The sequence below is a fragment of the Rhinolophus hipposideros genome, assembly GCF_964194185.1.
Source record: "Rhinolophus hipposideros genome assembly, chromosome: X".
Lineage (NCBI taxonomy): Eukaryota > Metazoa > Chordata > Mammalia > Chiroptera > Rhinolophidae > Rhinolophus > Rhinolophus hipposideros.
In genome coordinates, this window is record NC_138046.1 from 18,197,365 (window position 1) to 18,224,355 (window position 26,991).

The window sequence follows — 26,991 nt, forward strand, 5'->3', positions numbered from 1 at the left end:
GCAATGACTTAATTTTGACATTCTTCTTATTAATGTTCATTTAACTCCCCCCTGCTGTGGGGGTCCCAATGCATCTCCATTTATCCGGTGCAAATCTTTGTTTTCTTTGAGTAATCCCCCCTTATTGTGGTTCCACTTTCCACGATTTCAGTTACCTGCGGTCCAAGAATATTAAATGCAAAATTCCAGACATTTTGAGAGATAGACTACATTGACATAACTTTTATTATAGTATGACTATATTGTTATAATTGTTGTATTTTATTATGAGTTATTGTTGTCAATCCCTTACTCTGTCTAATTTATGAATTAAACTTTATCATAGTTACTTCTTTGTCGGAAAAACATATATATGGGGTTTGGTACGATCTACAGTTTCAGGCTTCCATTGGGGGACTTGGAATGTATCTCCTGCAGAAAAGTTGGGACTACTATAGTTTACCTAGGTAGCGAGTGCTCTGCTCATTAAAATCCCCTAGTGGCTGGCTGTGCTTCACTCAGGGTAGTTCTATAAGCCTTGAGCTTCTGGATTATGTTGCAATGTTCCTGGGCCTCATTTTACATTCATTTCCATAAATTGCACAGCCACCTTGTCCGTCTCCATCATAGGGCTGCATCTTTGCCACTGCTGTTTATTGTCTTGGCTCCTGGTTGGTTAGTATTGAGAAATGTCATCAATTACTGCCTTGGTCTTTTGTGTAGGGTGATGATGCAGAGCCCTGAGAACTGGCTTGGTGCTACCCATGCCCTTTATTTTCCAAAAGTAAACAAGCAAATAGATAAACCTATCCACCCACCTCAGTATGTTTGGATGAACTTGCTTCTAGTTCAACTGGATGTTTGGGGCGGGTGGTGAGATGTAGAGGAGGATGGGTAATCTGTGAACGAATGCTTGGTGCCCCATGGGAGGAACTGATGGCTGTGACTTTTATTTTTTCTTTTGTAGAGGAAAGTAGAAATGTCTCAATGATTGAGAGCATCAAAGATGGCAGGGACCTCTCTTGCCATTATTATAAAGATGGCCAAATGGAAGCAATGCAATTGTACATATCGACTGAGCTTGTATTCTAGGGAATTTCCTAAGTATCTTGTTGAACATGACCTTAAATGGGCTGTCTTTTTGGCTGGCCATCCCTAAGATAGAGCAGTGGACAGGACCTAGATAGCTTGAGTAATTGGTCGGCTTTCTCAGATGTTATATGGCCTTTTTTTCCAGTAGTGGGACTGACTCCCCTGGAGTCATCCACTCTCTCAATCCATTCTCCTTCTGCCAAAGGGTACACATGGGTGACAGGCTTGGCCAGGGCACAAGGCCCAGGCCTGAAGCTGAAATTTATCCATGCTGTGTATGAGGTGGCCAAGCTGAGTTACCACAGTTCCTCTGGTGAAGCTGGGTGTGTGAGAAAAGTCTACCACACTTCTGTGTAGATTCCAGGACACCTTGTAGGTGGGCACTATGCCACATCCAACTGTTGAGAGTAAGCCTGGCCTGAGCAAAACACCCTTTCTTAAAGCAGCCACCTGGGCTTGTGTGGCTCCTGTAGGGCCCCTGGCTAAGGAGCGCTTTTATGCCTCTTCCCACCCTAAATACTGAGTAATTCACATAACTCTAAATGCCAGCAATCACACTTTGGGGTTACTTGCCTCCACCTGTATTTAGATGCAGGCTAACCCCAGGGGGCACAGCTACTTATAATTTTCTTGCCAAAACATGGAAAAAATAGGGGGTTGCTGCCTTTTAATTCAGTGAGGAAAAACACTGCCATCTCCTCCTGCAGCTAAGCAAGTGGATGTGCTGATTTAGTCTTTGTGTTTCCCTCTGGAAGTAGAGTTCCTCAGCCGGTTTGAAGGGGACCCCCTTCAACCCTTTTTGTTGTTGCTGCTGCTGTATTTACATTCAAAAAGGAAAAGAAAAAGCATTGTCTAGAGTAATTTGCTCTGAAGAGGCAATGCTAACAGTCCTTAATTGAATAATCCCTGTTTAATGGTGCTTTACTTCCCAGGGTTGCTTGTAAGTCTGCCACTAGCGCCAGTTTCCCTACTTCAGAAGGTTTTCAGGTTGTACCCGTGATACATAATGTTTAGCACGGTGTCCCATGGAAAGAAAAGTCTGTATTATCACATTAACATACCCCCCTCACACACACACACCCCTTTTGCCTCTGGAGAGCTGTATTAGAGGTCAAGATCGATTCATTCATATATTAACCTCATGTAAACATGCACTGGTTTTCTCACCTTCTTTGGCCCCAGACAGTCTGGCATAGACCTGGTACGTAGTAGGTGCTGAATAAATGGGTATGCTAATGAGCTTATTGAACTTAAGGGATCTAACTGTGTTAGATACTGGGTTAGGATCTGAGACCTCTTTGTGTTCCTAATTCTGTCATGTGTTTACCAGTAACCTTAAGCAAATAACTCCTAGAGACTCAGGTTTCCTCACTGTAACAATCAGGATAATACTTACCTTGCCAATTTCACATAGTTAGGAAAATCGAAATTTGATTCACAGGCGGTACTATATGGGAAAGCACTTTCTAAACTGAGATGTAAACACATTGAATTGTTTTCTGTTCTACGTAATAACACGTGGCATTGGGTTTGGATCTCTTCTCTACCTGTTAATTACTGAATGATAACATTTAATGTTTTCATTCACTACATCAAAACATTTTGATAGCATCCAATAGAAATGACACTGATATTGACAAAGTTCACTTAGGATAATTACCTCAGAGCAAGGAGAGCACAGAATTATGTTGAAGTGTTGATTTTAACCTTTTCCAGTGTGTATAGACACATGGATTGACATATAATATATTTTGCCGTCAAATAAAAATTCACTCTGTCATAACACTGAAGGAGTTTGAGGAAAGATTCCAACTCTGCAGACCCAATGTATTGCCCAGGGCACTTGGGACCCATGTATTGTGATGGGGGGGTGAGCACTGAAACCCAGTTATTAATTTCATGAGTAGTCTATCAGTTTCAAAGCTGGAAAAAGAGCAAATAACATAGTAGGTTATCAGTTAGGAACAGTGAAAAGGACAGGTGAAGATGGGAAACTCAGGTCCTCTGACCTTTGAATGCATGTACCTCTGGATTTACCTGCTGCTAAAGCATGTGGATGGACTTTTCCAAACCTAGCATTCTGGCAAGACACTTGGAAATATTGATAAAAATGATCACATAGTGAGAGTGCCTAGGCCCGAGAAAGCATTAAATAAACAGTAGCTCCCATCATCATTGATATTTATTATTATGTATCATCATCATCACAATGTGGGTGAGGTTGGAGCGTTTCTAGTCTGTACTCTTGGACACTCACCCAGTTTAGTGTTTGATTTTCAGGCTCTACTCCTACGAACTGTGAGAAGAATTCTACATCTCTCCCAACTGTCTCATTTCAAAGAGTCGGAAAGTAGGACCCAGACAGGGAGTAACCTGCTCTCTGTCCTGCAGAAAGGGAGAGGCAGAGGCTCGACCAGAACTTGGAGCTCCTCATGCAAGTTCTCACTGGTCCTTGGTTGTCCCCTCTGGCTCTTCCATGATTGTCAGCGATATGGGCATTTTTCAGCTGGGTGGGTTATGAGCCTCACCATCAGACGATTCTGAATCCCGTGTTTCTCATAACCACACAGTCCTCTGATTGCGTTGGGCCTTTCCATTTTAGAACAATGTCTGGCTCTTAGAGGTTTTTCAATCAAAACTGTGGAATGGATGGGTGGTTTTTGATTTTTCCATTCCCCACAGCTGGAGTAACTGAGCACATGTTCGCTACTTAATCAGCCTTTTGGTGACAATGAGCTGTGACCCCAGGTCCCTGGTGGTATGCTCTTGAAGAGATTGAGCTTCCTTTGGTTAGCAGTGCTTGCTCTCCCAAGTGCAGGCTGCCGTGTCTCTGTTGGGAGATGAGCTTACTACATTATGGTCATGAATGAAAGCTTGCTTTTATGAGATGGTGTCGTACGTGCCACTCTCCATCCCCTCGCCCCACCCCCATCAATGCCGGACTCCCATACGTTAGCTGCAGATATGGCTAAATACAAATTTACGTTGATAGAGATAAGTCAGGCTTTACTTCCAACCCAGAAGGACTTACTTTTGCTGTCTCTAGGAATTTTGAGTTCGAGAGAAAATAACATCGCACTAGGCTGATGTTATTTCTTTGGTGCACAGAAGAGTGGAAGTGAGATGCGGGCGTATAATGCAGTAGAAAAACTTTTTGTTGAAGCCAAATGCCAGCCTTGGACAGCTGATCCTGCACATGGCAGCACTGCAGTTTGCTTGGGCAGTGTCTTGACAGAGAGCTATGTGTCTTGGTTTCTTCTTCATATCACATCTGGTCTGTGCCTGACTTGGAACTCCAGTGGCAAGTAGTGGCTGCCACTGTCCTAGAGAATAAGAATAGAAACATTGTCTGAGGCAGGCGTCTGCATTGTTTCTCCCTGTGTCAGACCATGTGATCTAGGGCAGTGGTTTTCAAACCTGGCAGAAGGAGAGCAGCTTTAACGAAAGGAGGGGAGGAGGAAAGCCAGCAGGGCTCCTTCGGTAACCCCTCCTAAAACTAGTTTATGTGCAGGCATATTTCATTTTTTTTGCGCTTTACTTCATTGTACTTCACAGATGATGTGTTGTTTACAAACTGAAGGCAAGAACCTTCAGAAAGCAAAAAAATATGACTTGCTTTATGTTAGTTGTCTGGAACCAAACCTGCAATATCTCCAAGGACATGACTGTACTCGCTTTATTGCAGTGGTCTGGAACCAAATTGACAATATCTCTGAGGAATGCCTCTATTAGGATTCCATACAAGAGTTTGTTGGACAAAAAGGTTCTGCTAAGGAAGGAAGTTTGTAAATCACATGAGGTCTAGTGTACCAATTTCAGGCCTAGGTATCACCTGTCCCCTGTTCTGACACCAGTCCAATTCATGGGTCCTTCAAAATGATAGGTGAGACTTACCAGCAGTTAACTTTGCATGTCATGAGTTTTCTGAAATATAAAAGGAAACCATGCTTCCCTGATATAACACATTACTTAGTGGAGAGCTAATGGTTTTTCTGGTTGTTTATGAAGAATTTGGATCTCCTCTGAGGATAGGTGAGAGAGGAGAGTTTGTTTTTCAGAAAGTCATTTGATTCCCACATGAAAGTCATTTGATTCCTAAGTTCTCTTAAAAGGATTATTGTATAGAACAACACTGTATACCAATTAGACTTAATAGGCATGTGTAGAAAAATTTACCACCAACAGTAGAATACACATTTTTCTGAAGTGCACCTAGAACATTCTCTAATTTGTCCATGTGTTAGGTTACAAAACAAGTCTCAAATCAGTTTGTAGCTACTGGAATAATCCAAAGTATCTTCTCTGACCACAACGGAATGAAAGTGGAAATCAGTAATACTAGAAGGAAAGGTAGAAAATTCACAAATATGTGGAAATTAAGCAACCCATTCTTAATAACCAATGATCATATAAGAAATCAGAAGAAAAATTAGAAAGCACTTAGAGAATAATGAAAATAGAAACACAACATACCAAAACTTACGGAATGCAGAAAAGGCGGGGTGCTCAAACGGAAATTCATCAATGTAAATGCCTGAATTGAAAAAGAACAAAGATCTCAAACCTGTAACCTAATTTTACACTTCAAGGAAGTAAAGAAATAAAACTGAAGACTAGCAGATGGAAGGAAATAATAAAGATTAGGTTGTAGATTAAAATACAGAGAGTCAATGAAACCAGAAGTTAGTTGTTTACACAGTTCTACAAAACTGACAAAACGTTAGACTGACAAAGAGAGAAATGCCAATAATGAAAATCAAACTGAAAATGGGGACCTTACACAAATAAATAAAGAGGACTAAAAGAGTACCTTACAGAATAAAAAGATCTATGAATAACTGTATATACCAACCAGTTGGATAACCTAGATGAAACAGACCAATTCCTAGAAACCCACAACTTACCAAGACTAAATAATGAAGACATTTGAAAATCTGAATAGACTTACAACTAGTAAGGTGATTGAATCAGTATTTTAAAACTTCTCAACACAGAAAAGTTGTCGACCAGATGGATCTACTGTGAATTGTACCAAACATTTAAAGACTTTACAACAATCCTTCACAAATTCATCCATAACATAGAAGAGGAGTGAACATTTCCTAACACATTCTTGGCACCTGCTATCAGATATAGATGAAGACATTACTATAAAAGAATTAATAGAGCTATATCCCTTTTGAATACACATGTGAAATTCCTCAATAAAATATTTCCAATTCGAATTTCATAACATATGAAAAGGATTGCACATCATGACCAAATAGGATTTATCTCAGTAATGCAAAGGTGGCTCAACATTAAAAAATCAGTGTATGCAATACATCACATTAATTGAATAAAGGAAATAAAAACCACACATGCTATTCCTAATTGATAAAGAAAAGGTATTTGACAGAATTCAACAGCCTTTTGTCATAAAAACTCATTAAACTAAGAATAGAAGGCTACTTCCTCAACATGATACAGGACATTTTTGATAAACCCAAAGCTAAAATGAAACTACATGGTAGAAAACTAAAAGCATTCCCCTTAAGATCAGGAACAAAACAAAGATGCTCACTCTCAATACTGTTATGCAGTATTGTACTGGAAGTTCTTGCCCGTGCAAACAGGCTAGAAAAAGATAAAAGGCATCAAAAATGGAAAGGAAAACATAAAAGTGTCTCTTCACAGGTGACATGATACTTTATATAGGAAATCCCTAAGAATTTATAAGAAAGCTGCTAGAGCTAATGAACTAACTGAGCAAAGTTGCAGAATACAAGATCCACATGTAAAACCAGTTGTATTTCTATACACCAGCAATGAACAATCTGAAAAGGAAATTATGATAGAAATTCCATTTACGATGATATCTGAAAAAATAAAATACCTAAGAATATATTTAAACAAGGACGTGAAAGATGTGTACACTGATAACTGAAATATTTCTGAGAGAAATTAAATTAGACCTAAATAAATGGAAAGGCATCCTGTGTTCATGGATGGAAAAACGTAATAGTTAAGATGTCTATAGTATTCAATGTGATCTACAGGTTAAATGTAAGTTGTTTAAAAATCCGATATCCTTTTTTGAAGAAATGAAAAAGCCTGTCCTTAAATTCATATAGAATTACAAGGTGCCCCTGTACAGACAAAATTGTGGTGAAAATGAAGAACAAAGTTGGAAGACTCAGGCTTCTTTATTTTAAAAGTTGTTACAGAGCTACAGTAATCAAAACATTGTGGTATTAGCATAAAGAGAGACATGTAAACCAATGGAATAGAATTGAGTGTCTTGAAATAAACCCACGCATTTATGGCCAGTTGATTTTTTGACAAGGATGACAAGTTTATTCAATGGAGAAACCGTTGACTGTTTGACATATGGTGCTGTGCCAACTGGATTTGCACATGCAAATGAATCATGTTGGACCACTACCTCTCAGCATATGTAAAAATTAACTCAAATGGATTAACAAACTAAATATAAGAACTAAAACTATAAAACTCTTAGAAGAAATCATAGGGGGTAATTCTTCATGTACTTGGATTTAGCAATAGGTTCTTAGATATGACACCAAAAGCATGAGCAGCGGAATAAAAATTAAATAAACTGGATTTCATCAAAAATTTCTTTTATGCAAAGGACATCATCAAGAAAGTGAAAAGACAACATACACAATAGGAAAAATTATTTCCGGGGCCGGCCCGGGGGCTCAGGTGGTTGGAGCTTCGTGCTCCTAACGCCTAGGTGGCTGGTTCCATCCCAACATGGGCCAGTGAGCTGCGCCCTCTACAACTAAAATTGTGAACAACAGCTCTCCCTGGAGCTCGGCTGCGGAGCAGCCGGAGTTTGGCTTGAGCTGCTGCCGGCTGCTGTGTGCTGCCATGGGCTACCATGTGTTGCCATGACTGATGACTGGCGACCGACTGCCTCAGCCATGGGGAGCGCAAGGCTCACAATACCAGCATGGGCCAAGGATCTGTGTCCTACACAACTAGACTGAGAAACAACGGCTTGAACCAGAGTGTGTTGGGGGGAGGCGAAGGAAGAAGGGGAGAAGTATTTCCAAATCATATATCTGATTCCTGTTTAATATTTAAGGTACAGATCGTCCCCAACTTCTGATGGTTCAACTTACAATATTTAGATCTCATGATGGTGCAAAAGTGATACATACTCAGTAGAAACCATACTTTGAATTTTGATATTTTCTTGGGCTAACAATATGCATTAAGATACTCTCTCATGATACTGAACAGCAAGAGTGAGCACCGCTTCCCTTCAGACACGCTATTATGAGGGTAAATAACTGATAACTCTACCGTGTACTGTGTTGCTACCAATTTTTGTCCTTTTTTGTTTTGATAACGTGTTCTGAGCATATTTAAGGTAGGCTAGGCTTAGCTTTGATGTTTAGTAGTTTAGTTGTATTAAATGCATTTTTCACAGCTGAAATTTTGAAGTTACGGTGGGTTTATCAGGACGTAGCCCCATTGTAAGTTGAGGAGCATCAGTATATGAAGCATTGTGAAAAGTCAACAGGAAAAAGAATAAAAAATGGACTTGAATAGACATTTCTCCAGAAAATTTATCCAAATGTCCAATAAGCCCATGATAAGATGCTCAAGATTGGGAGTCATTCGATTAATGCAAATCAAAGCCATAATGAGAGACTACTTCGTACCCATTGAGATGGCTATAGTTTTATTTTTAATTTTATTTATTTATTTATTTATTTAATTTATTGGGGGTGACAATTGTTAGTGAAATTACATAGATTTCAGGTGTACAATTCTGTATTACGTCATCTATAAATCCCATTATAGTTTTATTTTCAGAAAAGAAAATAAGTGTTTGTGATGATGTAGAGATATTGGAACCCTCGTACAATGATGGTGGAAATGTAAAATGGTGCAGACCAGTGGGTAACATGTTGGCAGTTCCTCAAACAGATATGCCCAGAAGAATTTAAGACAGGGCCACAGACAGATACTTGTATGGCCGTGTTCAGTGTACCATTTTTCACATAATAGCCAAAAGTTGGAAACAACCCAAATGTCCATCAGCAGATGAAGGGATAAACAAAATGTGGTGTATACATGAAATGGAAGTTGTCATGCATGCTACAACATGGATGAAACTTGAAAACATTATGTTAAGTGAAATAAGCCAGACACCAGAAAACGAATATTGTGTGATTCCACTTAGACAAATTCATACAGACAGTAAGGAGATTAGAGGTTACCAGGGGATGGGCTGAGAGGAGAATTTGGAGTTATTGCTTAATAGTTACAGAGTTTCTGTTTATGATGATGAATAATTTTTTGGAACTAGATAGTGGTGATGGTTACATACCACTGTGAATGTAATTAATGCCCCTGAATTGTACACTTTAAAAATGGTTAAAATGGCAAGGTTAATGTTATGTATTTTGTCACAATAAAGAAATATTATGAAGAGATAAAATCTTTTCCTTTAAAAGTAGTTTCATTATTTAAAATGACTGTTTTCAAATAATCTTGTTCTCTGAAACAGAAAATGAAGATGATCATAAACGAGTCTCTCCTAAGAATAGAAAGCTACTCATAAAAAGGCTTTTATGTTTCATATTTAGAATGACTTTACTTCAAATGGAAGAAATATTATCGACACTTCAGTCTACTCAGATTCTATTTAGAAATTTTCTTTTGTTGTAACCTTTCTGAGGTGACTAATGGTAAGTATTGAGATAATTGTTCGTCTTTATCATGGTAATCTTTGTAGAACACATGGAGAGATTCATCCTAATTACTCTGGTCTGTCATCAGATCCTGTTTCTTCAATCTTAACAATCCAAGCCTCAAAACTGCAGCACATTCGTGCCAAATAAAGACCCTGCTGATAAATGTTTGGAGGGCATGGCATAGCTGCCTCCTGTGTTAACGATCTCACAAGGCCGTCTTCAAGATGTAGGCTGGGCTATCTTCCTTTTTAGAGGTCAAGATCTGCTTCTAAAATCATGGTTGTTGGCAGAGTTCAGTTGTTTGTGGCTGTAAGACCAATGTCCCCATTTTCTTGCTGGTTGACAGCTGGGGGCCATTCTGCCCAGTGTCACTTGACACATGGCTCCCTCCAAGGCCGTCTCACTGAGCAGCTCATTTCTTCAAGGCCAGCGGGTGAATCTTTCTCTTTGAGTGCTTTTACGGTATTAGGTCAGCCAGGCCCAAATTAATGTCCCTTTTGATGAACTTAAAATCAACTGACCTGGACCTGAATTGCATCCTAAAATGGTGCGCATGATTTTGGAGATCTTCACAGTGAATCAGCAGGGCAGAAACAGGAGAGTTAATAGGTTAGTTCCAGTCCAAGTCTAAGAACCAGGAGAACTGATGGTACAATTCTAGTCCAAAGGCAAGTAGCCTTGAGACCCACGTAGAGCTGGTGGTTCAGTTGGAGTTGAACGGCAGAATTAAAGGTGATGACCCAGTTCCCCAGCCGTCAGGCTGAAGGAGTTCTTCCTTACTTATGGGAAAGTCACCATTTTTGTTGTGTTCAAGCCTTCATCTGGTTTGGTGAGGTCCACCCACACTAGGGAGAGCCTTCTGTTTTACTCAGTTTACCAGTTTAAATGTTCATCTCGTTCAAAAACACTCTCCCAGAAATACTCTCAATGAAGTTTGACCAAATATCTGGGCACCCTATGGCCCTGTCGGGTTCATCCATAAAATAGCCATTACAGTGTTCTTCAGTAATTACTTGCCCTTTTCCCTGACAAGAGGGGCTAATCCTGTTATCGTGGCACCTTGACTCCTCCAGTTCCTGCTTTTCCTGTGAACCTGAGTCCGTTCTAAGGACCTTTCCTCAGGCTGTTTCTTACAGCTACTGCTCGTCTGGTTACAGAGTTTTAGGTTGGGTACCTCCAGGGAACTCTGGGAGAAGAGAAGCAAGTTGCACTGTTCAGCAGCCAAGAGGGAAAGGTGAAGTCAGGAGGGAAGCAGGTGGCGTTCCCTTGCTGGAGATTCCCAGCTTCGCATGCCTATTGTCTCTTCTACATACTTGCTTATACTACTTCATTCATTTCAACCACCCTAAATATAGATATCAAAATGACCACTGTGTTACTTTTCTGTAACCAGAAATCTGCTAAGGAACTCCTGAAGTTACCTGAAGAACAGAGGAAAGTGTAAAGAACTAGCCTTCAGCAGAAGGTTGGCCACCCAAAGTAGTCTGTCGGCCAAACCATGGTCATTGCCTCTTCCTAAATCTGAGTGTGACCCATCCTGCCTTCAGCCCAACATACTGTCAAGGTATTTATAGCTTAACCTGAGGATTTCCTTGATGTCTGGTGTTTCTGAGAATATCTCACGTACATTAAGCTTGTCTTTGAGAAGTTGTCAGTTAAACAAGTGTTATACCAAGACATTGGGGTCAAAAAGAGGAAGGAAATGCTCTCTGGCCTACTCTAAATAGTTACTGATGGTGATTCTTCTGTATTTCATAGGAACTCTAAAGTTACCTCTTGTACCACTCGGCAATTAAATGCCTAATTGGCAGAGCATTTATGTGGAACATTTTACCCTGGCTTTCTTGTGTACCATCTTGAACTCCATTTAGCTCTCCATTAAGGGAGAAAACAGAGGACCATCTTTAGTATGAGAACTGAGAAATGGTTCCTCTCCCTCAGCTTGTGAAATGTGCCAGGTTTTAATTTCTTGATAGTGCCAACAGGCACTACTCAAAGGCCCAGGGTTCTTGGTTTCAATTTAATTGATGCGAAAATTGGAGGGCTGTCAGAGGGGACTAACTGGCGGGGCTGCCAGAAATGACAGGGAAGTCAGATTTGGGAATCTTGCACTGTCTCCCGGTATGGACATTTTGGTCTTGTCCAATTTAGGAGGAAGGAATCACAGGTGCATTTCCCCTTCGCATTGATGTCTTTGTCCCCGCATATCACTTGCATTATGCTTCTCCATCCCCTTCCTGCTGCTTTGAAACGGGACTTCCCACTGAGGTTCCTGTGGTAATTTAGAACATCATCAATAGCTAGTGATTTTCATAGCAGCAGGTTTTCAAATAAACATGGTGGTCGGCTCCTTCTATCTGTGAAGGAACAAACCAGCACTCACTCATGCCTTCTATCCCTTCTGTGTTTTCTTCATTCCTCCCTCCCATTTATCCTGGCTCATGAGTGCAGGTCTCCTGGTACTGATCTTGACCTTGATACTCACCATGATACTGATCTGGCTAGCTGAGTTTGACATTCTGTAGAGGTTTTAGGACTTTACCAATAGTCCAAAGTCAAGGTTCTGAGTATTTGTAAATAGTGATAGGATTTTTTTTGGGGGGGGGACAACTTTTCCTCTCCCTCTGTTGAATAAGGAACAATTGAAAAGAGAGATGGTATAAACAATAAAGTATCTTTATTATCAGTAAAGCTAATAGGAGAAAAGGAGGACATTCTAATCATGAGCACTGTAGTTAGACAGATATATTCACTCAATCATAGGCATCTATGGATCATAGCAGACCACTGTCTTACTCTCCTGTGTATTACCAGGCATGGGGCCTCCACCTGCAAAAGTTAAGGAATACAGGAGCAGAGGGGAATGCGTGCTTTTTGTGTGAGCAGTCTCCCAAGAGAAAAGGCAAAAGGAAGGGGCTTGGCTAGGGATGCTAGTTTCTCTTTTAAAACCTCACCAGTACCTCTCCCAGAAAATAGGGAATGTGGTGCAGAGAGAAGCCAACGGTGTTATGCTAGTGAGCTTCATAGTGAAGAAAATAGAATAAAGAAGAGGAAAGAACCCACCAACTACCCCTGCAAATTAAGAATGGAAGAAACTTTAGAGATCGTCTCGTCAACTCCATTTGAGTACATCTTGGCTGGCACAGATTTTGTGGCACATATAGTGAGGGGTAGGCTCTTAGTTTGGGCGAAGAGTCGAGGCACCTTGGTTCTAAGGTTGTTTTACCTCCATTCTTCTCTCCCACTAGCACTTGAAGTATTAGCTTTGTGTGGTGGAATCTTTGACATAACGACAGAAGGAAATTACGTTTATAGAAAGGAAACGGCTCAAGAGAAGCGATTTCTCAAGAATGTTGTTTTGCAAACTTCCCATCATCATCTCCATCACTGCCATGAATAATACTCTCATGCAATGTTAATGTTTGCTTGATACCTACTTGATCATATTCTGTATAGACACATTTAGTACAATGAGACCTCAGGGGAGAGCTAAGTGTAAGGAGATTTCTCTCCTTCTATGCCTAAAGAGTAGAATTAGCTAACCCATAGTAAAAATTTTCCCTCTAGAAAGTGTATATTTCATGGAATTACCATTATTAAAGGGGATCTATTTAAATAGATGATGCGTACTGTTAGACGTAACTTCTGTTCGTAAGAGTCTGTATTCCTAAAGGACCTACCCAGCGTCCAACCATGTCTTCCCACCTACACCACTAAGTCCTAACTGGTATCATCTGTTGCCTGGATCCTAGCAGTAGCCTCCTATCCAGTCTCTGCTTTTATCCTTGTGCCCTGAAGTCCGTTCATAGCAACAAGAATGACCTTCTGGACGCATAAGCCAGCTCACATCACTCTTCTGCCTGAAACCATTCGATGGCTCCCTGCCACTCAGAATGAAAGCCAGAGTTACTACAGTGGCCTCCATGAGCTGGCTTCCTGTCACCAACTACCCCCCTACCCTGCAGTCTCTTAATTTCGACCACATTGGCCTCCTTCATTTTCAAAAAACATTCAGCAAGTTATACTTCTACCTCAGGATCTTTGCATTTTTGATCCTCTACGGGGAACACTCTTCTAGATACTTCTACCACTCACTCTATTCTGCTCTTCATTCAGGCCTCTGCTCCAAAGTCACCTTTTCACTAAGGCTTTCTGTGTTATTTTGATTAGGTAAATTATATACTGCAGTAATAGGAAGCTAACTGACATGACAAGAGCTTAACTTATAAAAGTTTTTTTCTCACTGTATGGGTCTAGCAGCAGTTCAGAGCAGCTGTCTTCCAGTCAGTGACTCAGAAACCCTTGGGACGTCTCATTTTACTGATTTGTTTACTATGTGTTTACTCCCACCCCATATGTTTAAACACCACGAGGGCAAGGGTTTTGTCTACATTTTTCCCATCTGCTATATACTGTATGCACTGAATAGTCCCTTCCCTAGAGTAGGTTCCCAATAAGTATTTGTTCAGAGTATTGAAAAGTTAGTATTATGAGAGGGAATGGAAAATAAAAAGACAAAAAGAAACTTCTTTGAGCGTGTGTTTTCTTCTTAGGTGCAGGTCAGTGAAAATATGTTAATTCCACATAATAATATTTGATTATTGTTTTTAAAATAACTGTAGAAGGCTTAAGGACTTTGAGCAGGGGTGTCCAAACTTTTTTCAACGGTACCCCATATTCTCCATCTGTACTCCCGCAGGGAGAGACCCCCCCCACACACACACACAAGAAGCATCAGCTCTTTTTTACTGAATGGGGAATTAGAAACTGTGGCAGGCACGAGTGAAAAGAAAAGCACTTATTGAAACAGAATGTTTCCTTTTTAGAATTATTTTTTGGGTTTCAACTATTGTAATGGGGAATTTTCTTCTAATGCTTTCCATTATCTAAAAAGGTGCCTCTTTTGACCATCTAAGGGGGGGGGGCAAAGTTTTGTATAGCATATAGGTGAGAACTTCATTTCCTGGTGTTGCAGACCATTTGAGCTTGCAAACTGATGAATGTGATGGTGCCGCCAATGTGAACTATCGGACTTTTAATGAGTTTGAGCGTAGCTTGTCGCTAGCTATGAAGAGAAGGATTTAACCAGTGCTGATTTTAAGGTGCAGGAGATGAGCCAGAACTCACATCTTGGTCAATTATAAGAGTCTTCTCCTATCTCTCTTCTATCTTCTTTTCTCTTTTTACTGCTTCTGGAATCACTGGCACAGCCATATTATGTGGAATGCCAGGTAGTACAAAGCCACAGTGACATACACATGTGTTGATGTATTTGACAAATGCCTTCTTGTACATCAGCCCACACTTTGATATTTGCTTCATGGTTCTTGCCAAAGGGTCAGTCAACATGGGCCGCTAATGTAGTTGATAGAACTTTTCATCCGTGTCACTATGGATGGAAGGTGGCACCAATAGGCCATAGAATCCCCTATGATCACAGGCCATAGAATCCCCTATGATCACAGAACACTGCTAGCAGGAAGAGGGAAACAAAAGAACTCTGCTTGGTTGGAAGTAAAGGCAGTGTTTCCTGACTAATAAAGTAAAATGAGTTTGCTACTTAGATACTCTTTTTTTGGTGGGAGGATGGGGAATGTGGAGAGGTACAGGTGAGTTTGATGGAATCGATCACTCTTAAAATCACGTAATTTTAGACAACGTTACAGTATGATTTTCCAGTCACTGTCATTAGGCTTCAGGAATTTCTGGCTGTCAACAGAGCCTGTGAGGTTGGGTGTGATGAGCTCTGAAGACATCCCAAGGACATGGGGCAACCCCAGATTTGGATCAGAGATCAGCTTTTGAAACATGAAATAAAAATATGAACGAACGAGTGACAATTAGTTGTGCAGGGCCCTTCTAGCATGCCATGTGAAGAAATATGTTTTTGATGAGCATCTTTTCCAGAAAGACCTGGCTGTAATGCTTCAGAGTGCACTGTGTGTAATATATTGGTGACGATACCTCAGTCACCTAAGATTTAATGCTCTAAAAATGGAAAAGATGGAAAGGAGCAAATAGGCTTTCTATAGCAATTTAGCCCAAGAATGGTCTTAAGATCAAAGGCCTAGATTTCAGGTAAGAAAATTTCTGAGTAGCTATGACATCATTTTGTGAGCCTAGCTACAGCTCCTGCACTAACAGTTATTAATTATGCATGGAGGAAAAGGCAAAATTTGGTGCAAAGGTAATGACTGGAATCAATCTGTAAAGGCTACCTACTTGTTCCAGCCCTAGAACATGGTGGCCAGAAGTTCTTGGCTTTAAAAACATTATGAATGAGACTAAATAAAATGTTTCAATGAAGCGAGTCACACTGAAATAATTGCAAGAAATTTCAGATGGCATTCTGGAAGAAATACCACTTGTTAGTCAAATGATTACTCTGTGAGCAGTGCAGCCATCTTTTTTTTTCTCTCCCATGTGTCATTCACCTTACTTTGATAAGGCCAGAGAGGGTTTCCCAGCCTCCCCTTCTTTCTTGTCATTCCCCACTTGAGCCAGGTGTTTGGTTGGCTGGGCCCCACCTGTTATTCATAGCAGGTGCCTGAGGATACTCACCTAGGGTCCTGCAATGTCACTAGTGCTGCCTAATGTCATCACTCACTGGGGAAAGCTGTTGCCCTGGGCCGAGGAAGGACCCCACTGATGTGTAGCAATTGCGCGTTACCTCTTACCAGTCAGAGGCTTTCTGTGACCTGGATATTGGCATGATCACTAGTGCATTTTTCTCTCTTTTTGGTCTGGATTGTGTGTGCCAGACTATCATGAATGGAATAGCTGAGTCTTTGCAGGATGCTGCGTATCTCCTATGGTCACAAAGGGACTTCAGGATTTGTGGTACCTGTTTGCAAAGAGGTTTGTACACCACATGGGTATTATGCATCATCAAGTCCAGTGCTCTCAACGGAGGAGCTTTAGCCTTTAGCTGATGTGGTGGAGATCTTTGGCAATATCTGTAGACATTTTTGGTTGTCACAAGCTGGAGAGGGATGCTACCGGCATCTAGTGGGTAGAGGTCAGGGATGCTATTAAACATTCTGCAGTGCATGGAACAGCCTCTTAAAACAAGTAAGTATCCAGCCCCAATGTTAAAATTGCTAGTGTTCAGAAACCCTGGCTAGTCCAAATCACTTATTTTTGAAATAAGAAAACTGAGTCCTAGAATCGTGACGTGGCATTCCAAAGGTCACCCAGGAAGTCAGCAGGGACGCAGTGTGGGGATTCTGGTTTTCTAACCACCACAGTGCATTTCTCAGCAGTTTCATTTCTGTCAGACAACGTTTCCTCCATGGCAAGTGCTTGGCAGTGTGATGAGCTCTTCCCACGTATTTCCCTTTCTTCTTAGCACACACCTTCAAGGGAGGCATGACTCTCCCCCTTAGAAGGGACTCATTTTATGCATGTGAAACTACCTTGTAGAAGGCATCGTAGGCAATTAGGAAAACAGATGATACCAAAAGAAACATGGTTCTTTTCTTCTGGTAGTTTACATTCAAGTTGTGTTAGAAAGACATACTATATATATATATATATATATATATATATATATATATATATATATATATATATGTACTTATCAAGCTAACTTTTTAGTAGAAGCCTGTGATAGAACCAAAAAGATGTCCCAAGACAAATTTCCTAAAATGTTATATGGAAATTAAGAGGTAGAGTGAGCTAGTCACCTTAGCTTTGAGAGAAGGCTGCCTGAACAGGAGGGCATCTTTCATTTGGTTACTGAGAATTCTTTGAGTGCATTTCATTCAATTATGAAAAGAGCAAAACAGCGTGAACAAACAGAATTTGGAGGGAGACTTGATAGTGCTTTGGGAGGTGAATGGAGATGGGGCAGATTTGCAAATGAGAATGTAACAAATTTCTAGAAGTATTTGAAATATGTTTTCTATCTTGCACAAATTAAATGATCATTAGTATTGATCATTTCCATTCAGTGAATTGTTACTGAGGTTACTCATTTACATTAAACCTGCCAGCTTGTTAGTGTCAACTGTGGCAGTAAAGCTTGAATATCATATACAAATAAATAGATGGATAGTTAGGTGGTAGGCAAAATGGAGGTCTTGAGCTAACTCCTCTTGTGGTTGAATGTACTTTTCTGCATGACCGGTGCTCGGTGACATGGAAGACTAATCACCCTAATTACTCCGTTTTCTTCTCACTTTGACATTACGTGAAGTCATTTGATCATCTGTATATTTTGCCATATTTTCTGTTTCATAGATTTTTTTAACTGTTTGCTTTTTGGAGTCACTAATACCGGGGGTGCCAAAAAAATGTGTATAAGTGGACACTTTGGTCAGTGTTGCTCAAGCAGTAGTTCGCCATAATCAGAAGTGTCTGGATGCTGATGGTAACCACTTTGAGCACCTCTTGTCATTGCAGAAGTCAAACATGACGTATCCATCTTTTGTTTTTGGTGTATATCAAATATTACATTTCAATACAATTTTCCTTCCTTAAAATGTGTATAGTTTTCTCAGCATCCTCTGTCTATGTCTATTTGATGACAGGATGTGACTTCCATTGCACTGGTGCTCTCAGAGTGGCTTTGATTTAAAATCGTGTATCAATAAGTATGTTGAGTCATCTTTGTGAAGAGTTATTTTAAAAGCTAAAAAACAGCATCATCAAATAATTGAGGGCTTGTCAACTCTTTCCAGTCTGGAAATCAGCAAACCTTGTGCATTACACTGTCCTGGTACAGAGCCGGTGTCTATGTGGCATTGTCTTAATGGTTTCCCAGAAACTTGCTTTTCTGCCTTCAAATAAAGGAAGAAAAATTCTTTGAAGACAGGGGTAATCTTCGAAGCTAAAAAATACTGAAGAACCCGATCCCTGTTTAATATTTCAATGTTTGTACAAAGCAGTCTTTCTTTGGACTTGTTGGTAAACACACTGGAATCCTGGCTTCTAGGCTGGGCTTTTCCAAAATTGTGTGACTTGTCATGTCAGTTCCTCTCCCTGAGCTTCATCTCCCTTATGCTTTAAGACAGAGGGGTTGCATTATATTATCTCCAAAGTAATTTTGTTTGGAGCATTGTAGTGTTTGTGATACTAGTAAATATTTGGGTAGCTATTTTATGTGGCCAATGTTGTATTTATTGATAAGAGTTAGAGAGTAAAAGATGAACTGAATTTTCTAAACATAGGAGTGATAATTGATTCTTAACTTCTTTCATTAAAAAATACATTTAAAAGGTCCATTGCATTGGAAGTATTTTTTAGTTTATCAGTGAGTTTTGCTACATTTGCTTCTTTCTTTATGTCTAGTTTGAAATGGGAATACTGCTGTTCTGTGAACCTGAGTAGCTTAGGCCAGGTCGACCGGCTGAGACTTAAAGTTTCTTCCCTTACCATGACTGCCTCCTACTCCAGACTTTGCCCTTGATCTTGGTGATTGTTGAGAAGCCTGGACGAGGGGCAGGTTGTTTCATGCCATTCTAGCACTGCTGCTGGAAAACCAATTCTACATGCAGGCTTGCCCACCTAATTGTTAGTCAGGGGGCCGCCTTTTATACCAGCAACTGAACTCTTTTATAAACTGTGCTCTTAACTATCATCCCACCACTGAAGGTAACTTATTTTTGTCACCTCCCTTTCTGAGGATGCCACCCGTCAGTATCTGCGTGTCTGTGGATGTGTGGATTTGTATGTGTGTGCTTGTGTCGTCCAGCTCTCTACTAGTCTTGTGGCACTTTGGAATCCTGAGTAGGTGGGCTGTGCGATCAAGGCCGAGGTCACTGCCTATGTGGGCACAATTTCCCTGCAAAAGCGTGCTCCTTGGCAGCTGCTGGTATGGGGTCAGCAGCCTTTTTAAAGCATGGGGCCACATGGTCCAGAGATCAACCACTAGCCACTCTCATCATTTTATCTGCCTTAAAGAGTCAAGTTGAATCTCCGAAACTAGAGGAAGCTTTGTGTAAATCCATTGTCTACCTAATCACTGGAGTCCTGGATCCACCTCTAAGTTTACATAAATTTATTGGGAAGGGCAGCAGGGATCATTGAATAAATGTGGACAAATGATTGAAATGAACAGAGGGAGGAGTGGTTTCCAGAGGACACAGGTTGTGTGCAAGAAGGGAATGCACTTAGAAGGGGGGAAATGGCAGAAAAGTTTGGATTAAGTCAGGGAAAGAAGAGTCTCATTCTTTTTTCCTGCGTTGATGAGCTGACTTCTTTGCAAGCCTACTTTCCCTTTTCTAGAGCTAGTGCCCCTAGGAAGCATGGTATCCTCATCCATTTCTTAGGGAAGTAGACTTAAGGTGCCTACCTGCCTTCCCGCTGGAGTGCTGTGGGAAAGCCCCTGTCACTCCTGGTGCTGTTGCGTATACTGCCACTGTCTTACTTGAGGGATTCCTGGGAATAAAGGATTGATGTAATAGTTCAAATTTTTCACCCCAAATATTCTCAAGTTCAGAAATTTTATAGACCTGAGTGAGATGTTCCCTATACAATGTCACTTCTGGTTAAAAAGTCCAGAATGTTTCTGGCTCTTGTATCAACATGACACCAAGCTACTGACAGATTGACTGGTCTTTTTTATGTGTGTGTTTTGCCTGAATTGACTGATGTTTGGGGCATTCAGTATAGACAGCTTGAGACCCAAAGCTGAGCCATTAACTCCCAGATGCTCACAATTTCCAAGGAAATGTTCTGTGCCTGTGGTTATTACTCATATGGCTTCTTAAATGCTCTCATCTTGGCACCTTTTGGACTTGCTAAATTCAATTTGAAGAAAGAACGAGAGAGAGAGAATTTTGTGGAAAGCAATTATCCTGCATTTTTGTGACCTTCATGCTTTCCCCATCATGATGAATTTGGGGGTTGGTTCTTGTACCAGTCAGCGTGTCGTGTTCACTAGAATTGTGTTGTATGTTACAGATAACCAGTTGTATCTAATTGAACAATAATGATGGCAGTGCAAGGCCTTTTCTGGAAATTAATGACCAGCTGGGAAAAGCTGATGGCTGGAGAGTCAGCCAAAGGCTTTTAGCTTCAGTCTGCCATTATTCTCCAGAAATGCCAATTTGTGACGTCATTGTTGGTTTTGAAAAATGAAAACGGAAGACAGTTTACTGATGTTTATCACTTCCTTCTGACTAACAACTTCCCTATTTATTACCCAAAAGTTATTCTTTTATTTTTGACTCTGTAATTGTACTTTAATCTAAAAATATGGTTCTTCTATAGAGTGCATGAAAATGGAATTTCTTGGCTTTTGTATAATCTGGATGTTTCTTTTTCCTTTTTTTTTTTTAAAGTTCCAAATTTGGGAAGTTTTCTTTAAATATTTCGGATGGTAAAACCATAATTTGTCTTCAGCTGTGATGCTGGAATTTGATAAGTGTTTATATTATGATAACTATCTGCTCATGGCAGGAAATGGTTGCAAATGTTTTTGAATAGCAGCTGTTGCTCTCAAAGATATGCATTCAATGAGATTCTAAGAAGTTATAGTCACATTTCTAATAGATGGAGGGAACTCTCTGCCAGGAAAAGCTGTGGTGGTGTCTGTATAATATTTTTGATTACTGCTGCTGAACGCTAGCGGAAAATAGACAACTGACTAAAATATTCATTACCTTCTTGCATAATTTATCACTTATAAAGGAAGACAATTCCATATACAGGCTGTCTATCTACAACTTGTTCTAAACTTATGATACTAATTTAAAAGTTATGTTGGTTTTACACCATTTTCACCCCAATGTGAAAAGTTCTTAAAACCCATTAAGATTCCAGCCATTGATCTGGGAATGTTTTGCCAAATACAGAAGCTTCAGATCCCACCTAATTTCAGCCATAAGCTGCTTATATTTTCCAAACACCATAGCATTATTCTCCCCGTAAGAAGTGTGCTGGTGCTGTTTGTCCTCCTGAATCCATGTTAAGTGTATGCAATTGGGGGAGTACAATGAGTCAGCATGTGACTAATCACAGCTTGGAAGGCTCTGACTCACTCCTGGAAAAATGGAATGGCTTTATTGGGAAGTGTGTGAAAGAGAGAAAAATCCATCCTGAGGTCAGTTCCCTGTTTCTGCCAATGCAGATCAAATTTCCAGCCCCTTTGGTGGGTGGTTATCAGGCTGAGGAATGTTGCAGTGGACCCTAGGAAAGCAGATACGTGTTCTTACAGGAAGAAAACACTAGAAATTCAGTCTTGCTTCAGAAATCCAGACAGGGTCTAGCAATAAAACGTGGGCTGAGAGGGGCTTGGTGTATATCTTTGGCCAAAATTAGTGAATCAGGCCTTGCTCTTCCAGAATTCAACAAGGTAGGTCTTAGGTCCAGTGTTGCTTATTAGCCTCTCAACTGGCGTGTCTTCATTAGGGGTTTTCAATGTCTGAGGAATATGAGCAAAAGCCCCAGTTCTCTTTGGAAATCGAAGAGTAAAGACTGCTCGCCCTTGATTCTTCCGTCAGACTCCGTATAGAAAACCAAACTGAGCTCAGCTTCCGAGGCATTATCCAAAAGCTTGGTGTTTCAGTAATTGTCAAATTTTATGCCATCATATGTGAATACTGCAAGGAAGTCAGGTTCTCGCAAGGAGCAGACCAAGGAAAGAAACATAAACTAATACACTAAAAATCGGTGGACATTTTAGCCAGTATTACCTGTTATATTTATATTGTATTTCCAATTGAAACGTGCTCTCCGTATGGTGTTTATTGACATACTATATGGTTATTAATATTAAAATATTTTATCACACTCCAGGTATAGTTTGACACTGTTCAATTTTCATTGTCCTAGCAATACAGCTGGAGTAAGTTATTTCCAGTCCTTTAGTATTTTCAAGTAAGCCTCTAACAATAAAGTTGCCAAGCTTTTAAATGCTTTTCTTTGAATCTTTTTGGGGTAATGTTGTTTCTGTAGTCTTCCGTGGGAGTGGATTTGATTTAAGTCTTTCGCTGCTTCCATGAAGCTCTAACTTGAGTTCATTTTGTTATGTGGTGACCACAGTTCTGGATGACGCCCCCCCTGGCACACAGGAATACATTATGTTACGGCAAGATTCCATCCAATCTGCGGAATTAAAGAAAAAAGAGTCCCCCTTTCGTGCTAAGTGTCACGAAATCTTCTGCTGCCCGCTGAAGCAAGTACACCACAAAGAAAACACAGAGCCTGAAGGTTTGTGCACGACAGACACGTGTTTTGCTTGTTTTCTCTCATTCTTCTCTGTCTTTCTTTTTGACTGTGCATTGCCCTCTGGTGTGCTGTGTCTCGTTCGGCTCCTGACGTACTTAGGGAGGCCCCCTGGCTCGCTGGTGAATGTGTTATGCAGTCTCAGGTGGGACACTTGCATAATACAGTCATTTGTGGCACAGCTCGAAGCATCCTCCTGCTTTTCACAGCTGCAACATTTTCAGCTGGTGCCATTACACTGCCCCGTTTTGGCTGCTAAAGTTGCTTGCTCCTGTAGCCAACATCTGGCCCAGTGTGTTCCCATCACCTGGCATTCCTGAAGCAGCAGTCGGCTGAGGAATGGCACTTCAAAAATGCAGTAGTGAGAAGATTGATATAAATTCTCTACCTCTCCTCTATCCATAAAGCTTCTGCATTGCGCTCGATCGCTGAAACCGACCCCAGACTTCTTGTGTAATGCATGCACTTTGCCATAGTGAAATGCATGCCTCAAGGAAACTATGAGTAGTTTGTTTTTCTTTTCAGCTCAAGCACAGGTTTGGAAAACTACTTGCTGCTTCTTAAACTGAGGTCAATTAAGGTGTTCGTCGCCATCCATGCTACAAATCTATCTCTAAAGTTCCTCGTCTATCCAGAAAGGGTATTCATTCATTTTTTTCCCCCACCGTTTTTGCTTATATCAAACAGGAACCTTTTTCACATCAGAAAATCCAAAAACTTTTTGCCAGCTATGTACATTTCAACTTCCAAAATGACATCTGACACATGTAATGGGGATGCTAATTAAATGCTTATTGTAAAACAGCCCATCATCCCATATCAAATACTATGGAAGCAGTTTACCGGTGAATAACAATTCACCTGTCCTTTGGCAGTTGATGTACATGTTTGCGTAAATGGTTCTGATACGATTTCTAAAAGCAAACCTGTTCCTACCTATTTCAAGTTGCCATTTTGTAACATTATGGGTATCATCCTATCAACTGTCTTTCTGACCTGGAAAAGACGGCCGTGTTGTGCTATTTAAAGTTTTTGTGTAAGGAAATCCCTACAAATTGACTCTAGTCTATAGTTTTGCAAGCAAGTTTTTAAATCTCAAAGTCTCCCCTTCTTCTTCCTTCCAGGTAGAATTTTACCTGTTCATTGGCAGACAATGAGAAGTGTACGTGTTTTTATGTTTAATTCTATTTCAGCAATAGAATAGAATATTTCTTTCTTTCTTTTTTTATCCACACTTTGGTATCCAAGCTATCCTCTTTGGGTCTGAGTTGTGATGTCAGTACTTACGCATCAAGGATATAAATGGTGACCATTTACAGTGAGTAAAATAAATCTTTTGGTGGTTTAGTAGAGAAGATAATAACTTGATGCTCTAATGAAAGAACAAAATTTAACCAGTGACAATTACTTTAATACCTATCACGTATTCCGATATGTTTTGTTTTCTTTTCTCTTAAATTATGTTTGTGTGTGTGCATGCGCGAAGTAGAAAATAGCATCTGTATTAAAGAAACTTACTTTTTATTATATAACAGATGCTGTACTGTTTCTTTACGTGAACATCAGCCTAAGAAACAAAATTCAGTTCGAGTAAGAAAAATAAGCCATTATATTCAATCAAGCAATCAGTTAGAAACTTCAAATTGTTTTAACAATACTCAGATGAAAACAAAAAAGAGTTGAACGACTAAATTTAAGACCCCATTCCTTTTCTTATTACTTATAATTTTGACAGGATCTATTAATTTTCAAAATATCTTCTGGAGTGTGTAGTGAATACTGTTATGAATGTTTTCAGATATGAACAATTCTTTAGAGAGTGTGTGGCACTTAAACTCTCTTGTGCAAGATTTGGATAGTTTCTAATGTGTCATGTAATCCACAAGTTGAGTGGCTGCCATTGTGCCTAATGTGGCTGTCATCTTTCACTGGTAATACTTTGATAATGGGCATCACCTTCTTTCAGATTGAAGATTTCCCTTAGTCTTGCTCTCCTGCCAGTTCCTCTGGAATAGTGAAACTGATACCGGCGGTACCAAAAAATGTATGCAAAGGGACACTTTAGTCACCGTTGCTTAGCAATACTTCACCATAATCAGAGGTGTCTGGACGCTGATTGTAACCACTTTGAGCACCTCTTGTAATTGCAGAAGTCAAATGTGACTTGTGTTCATCTTTTGCTATCGGTATATATCGAGAATTACAATTTTAATACAGTTTTCCTTTCTTCAAATGTGTAAACATTTTTTTGGCACCATCTGTATTTTCCTCCTTATTGCTATGAATTATTCGTAAATAGTATTAAATTCATTAGAGGTTTTTCGGGATGACATTTTAATACTATTTACCATTTTACTGTACTCCCTTCAAACAAAGGCCCAGAGGCTAATGGTGAACTCAGACCTTAAAATGAAAGCACTTGATCTCTGAACAAATTAACAGGATTCAGAAGACCTTAGATGGGGGCGAAAGAAAACATGCAGTGGAAGAGACCTCGGATAAATAAGGAAACATTGCTAAGAAATTAACATGTTTACTTCATGTAGGATACCGAAGCTCGTCATTGCCAGGAGATGAAGTAACTGTGGGTTTGGAAGGGTTCAGTGGTCATTTTGGCGAACTGGAAGATTTTTGCAAGACTGGTTTTTAAATGCTGTAAGGTACAGTGTTCAATATTCTCTTAGTTGCTGTTAGGTTTTATTGTAATTAGTACAAATGGATAGAATCTTAGTTCTAAATTATTTACGTACCTTGACACCTTCATTTTCCTGTGAAGTATTTTGAAGAGAGAATTCCTCTCATGGTCTCTGTGCTAAAGCATGAGACCTTAATTGACCTTGGCTGTGGCTGCCCAGCACTTGCACTGAGGGTGAAGGCAATGGACAGGATGGTGAAGCCATGCACTGTTGGATGGCTGCATGCTGAACTGCCAGTGTGACCTCTTCTAATGAGGTTGTGTTTATACAGTCTTCTCATGAAAAATAAAAAAAGACATTTAAATTTTGGGGCAAAATAAAAGTTTGAGTTGGCTAAGTCTTATAAATGATTCAGTTAGGTCAAAGAGGTTTATGTGTATTATGATGAAGCTGCAATTAATTTTATACTTCCTTACTGAATAGATAAATCTACCAACTGTTTGTGCATTGTTATAGACAGAGTCTTGATGTTTCTTTTGGTCTGTGATGTTTTTGTAATGGCCAAGTCCTTTCCATAGTTTGTGACTGCCTGAGATTTGGTACAGATAGCTGATTTATAATTTGTCACAGTCATCTGTCTTTTGAAAGACATCTTTGTATTGTGTTCAGGCCCCTCAGAATCCATGTAAAGCAATACATGAAAGGAGTGAAATATCTCACTGGCTATTCAGGATACATTAAGGCCAAATTATACTTTGCCAAAACCCCATTTCTATTTCTGAGCAGCCAATTCCAAAATAATGTCTTTAATCTGTTCCAAATACTTGTGATTTTCAGTGATGTGATTATTTTCATAAAAACCACTTATGATATAATTTTATGTGAGTACTTGAATTTGGCTGAAGAAGCACATACAAATATGTGACAGTCTCATTTGGGCCAGTACCAGCCACCCTCTTCGTTATAAGAAAGCCACACGGAGAGTAGAGGTCATTTCCAAAATCATTCTCTTACTGTTACAGGAGCCTTTTGACAAGAGAAAATACCGTCTTCATAGCTTTATTCTTTTGTTCAGTTTTTTCTTTTATTGACCTATGTGCCAAAATGAAATCATTGATTTAGAGTAACTTCTCAAAGCCATTTTTTTTGCTTTTTTAAAAAGAGGGCACAGCTCAAAGTGGCCCATGCGAGGATCAAACTGGCAACCCTGGTGTTAGTAGCAACGCGCTCTAACCAATTGAGCTAACCGGCCACCCTCAAAGCCAATTTATTACCGAGATAGTTGCTACTTCCTAAACCCCAGTCATTTGGTTGTAACTAGTATCTGAAGATCGTGCAGAAGAATTATACCAAGATATAGGTGCTTGCGATAGTCACTGTTAAAAATCCACAGAGAAAAGTTA

General features: G+C 40.0%; 1 protein-coding gene across 12 annotated transcripts in view; it reads left to right on the top strand.

Annotated features, from left to right (window-relative positions):
- Positions 1-26,991, top strand: part of FGF13 (fibroblast growth factor 13) — a 521,106-nt gene that overhangs the window by 299,935 nt on the left and 194,180 nt on the right. For 9 of the 12 annotated variants that reach the window (XM_081042381.1, XM_081042390.1, XM_081042393.1 and 6 more), the window contains one exon: positions 22,770-22,937. The exons of the other annotated variants lie outside the window; for them this stretch is intronic. In XM_081042381.1, coding sequence (XP_080898507.1) covers positions 22,770-22,937 — 168 coding nt within the window. The remainder of the gene's footprint in view (positions 1-22,769; positions 22,938-26,991) is intronic. 12 annotated transcript variants of the gene reach the window in all.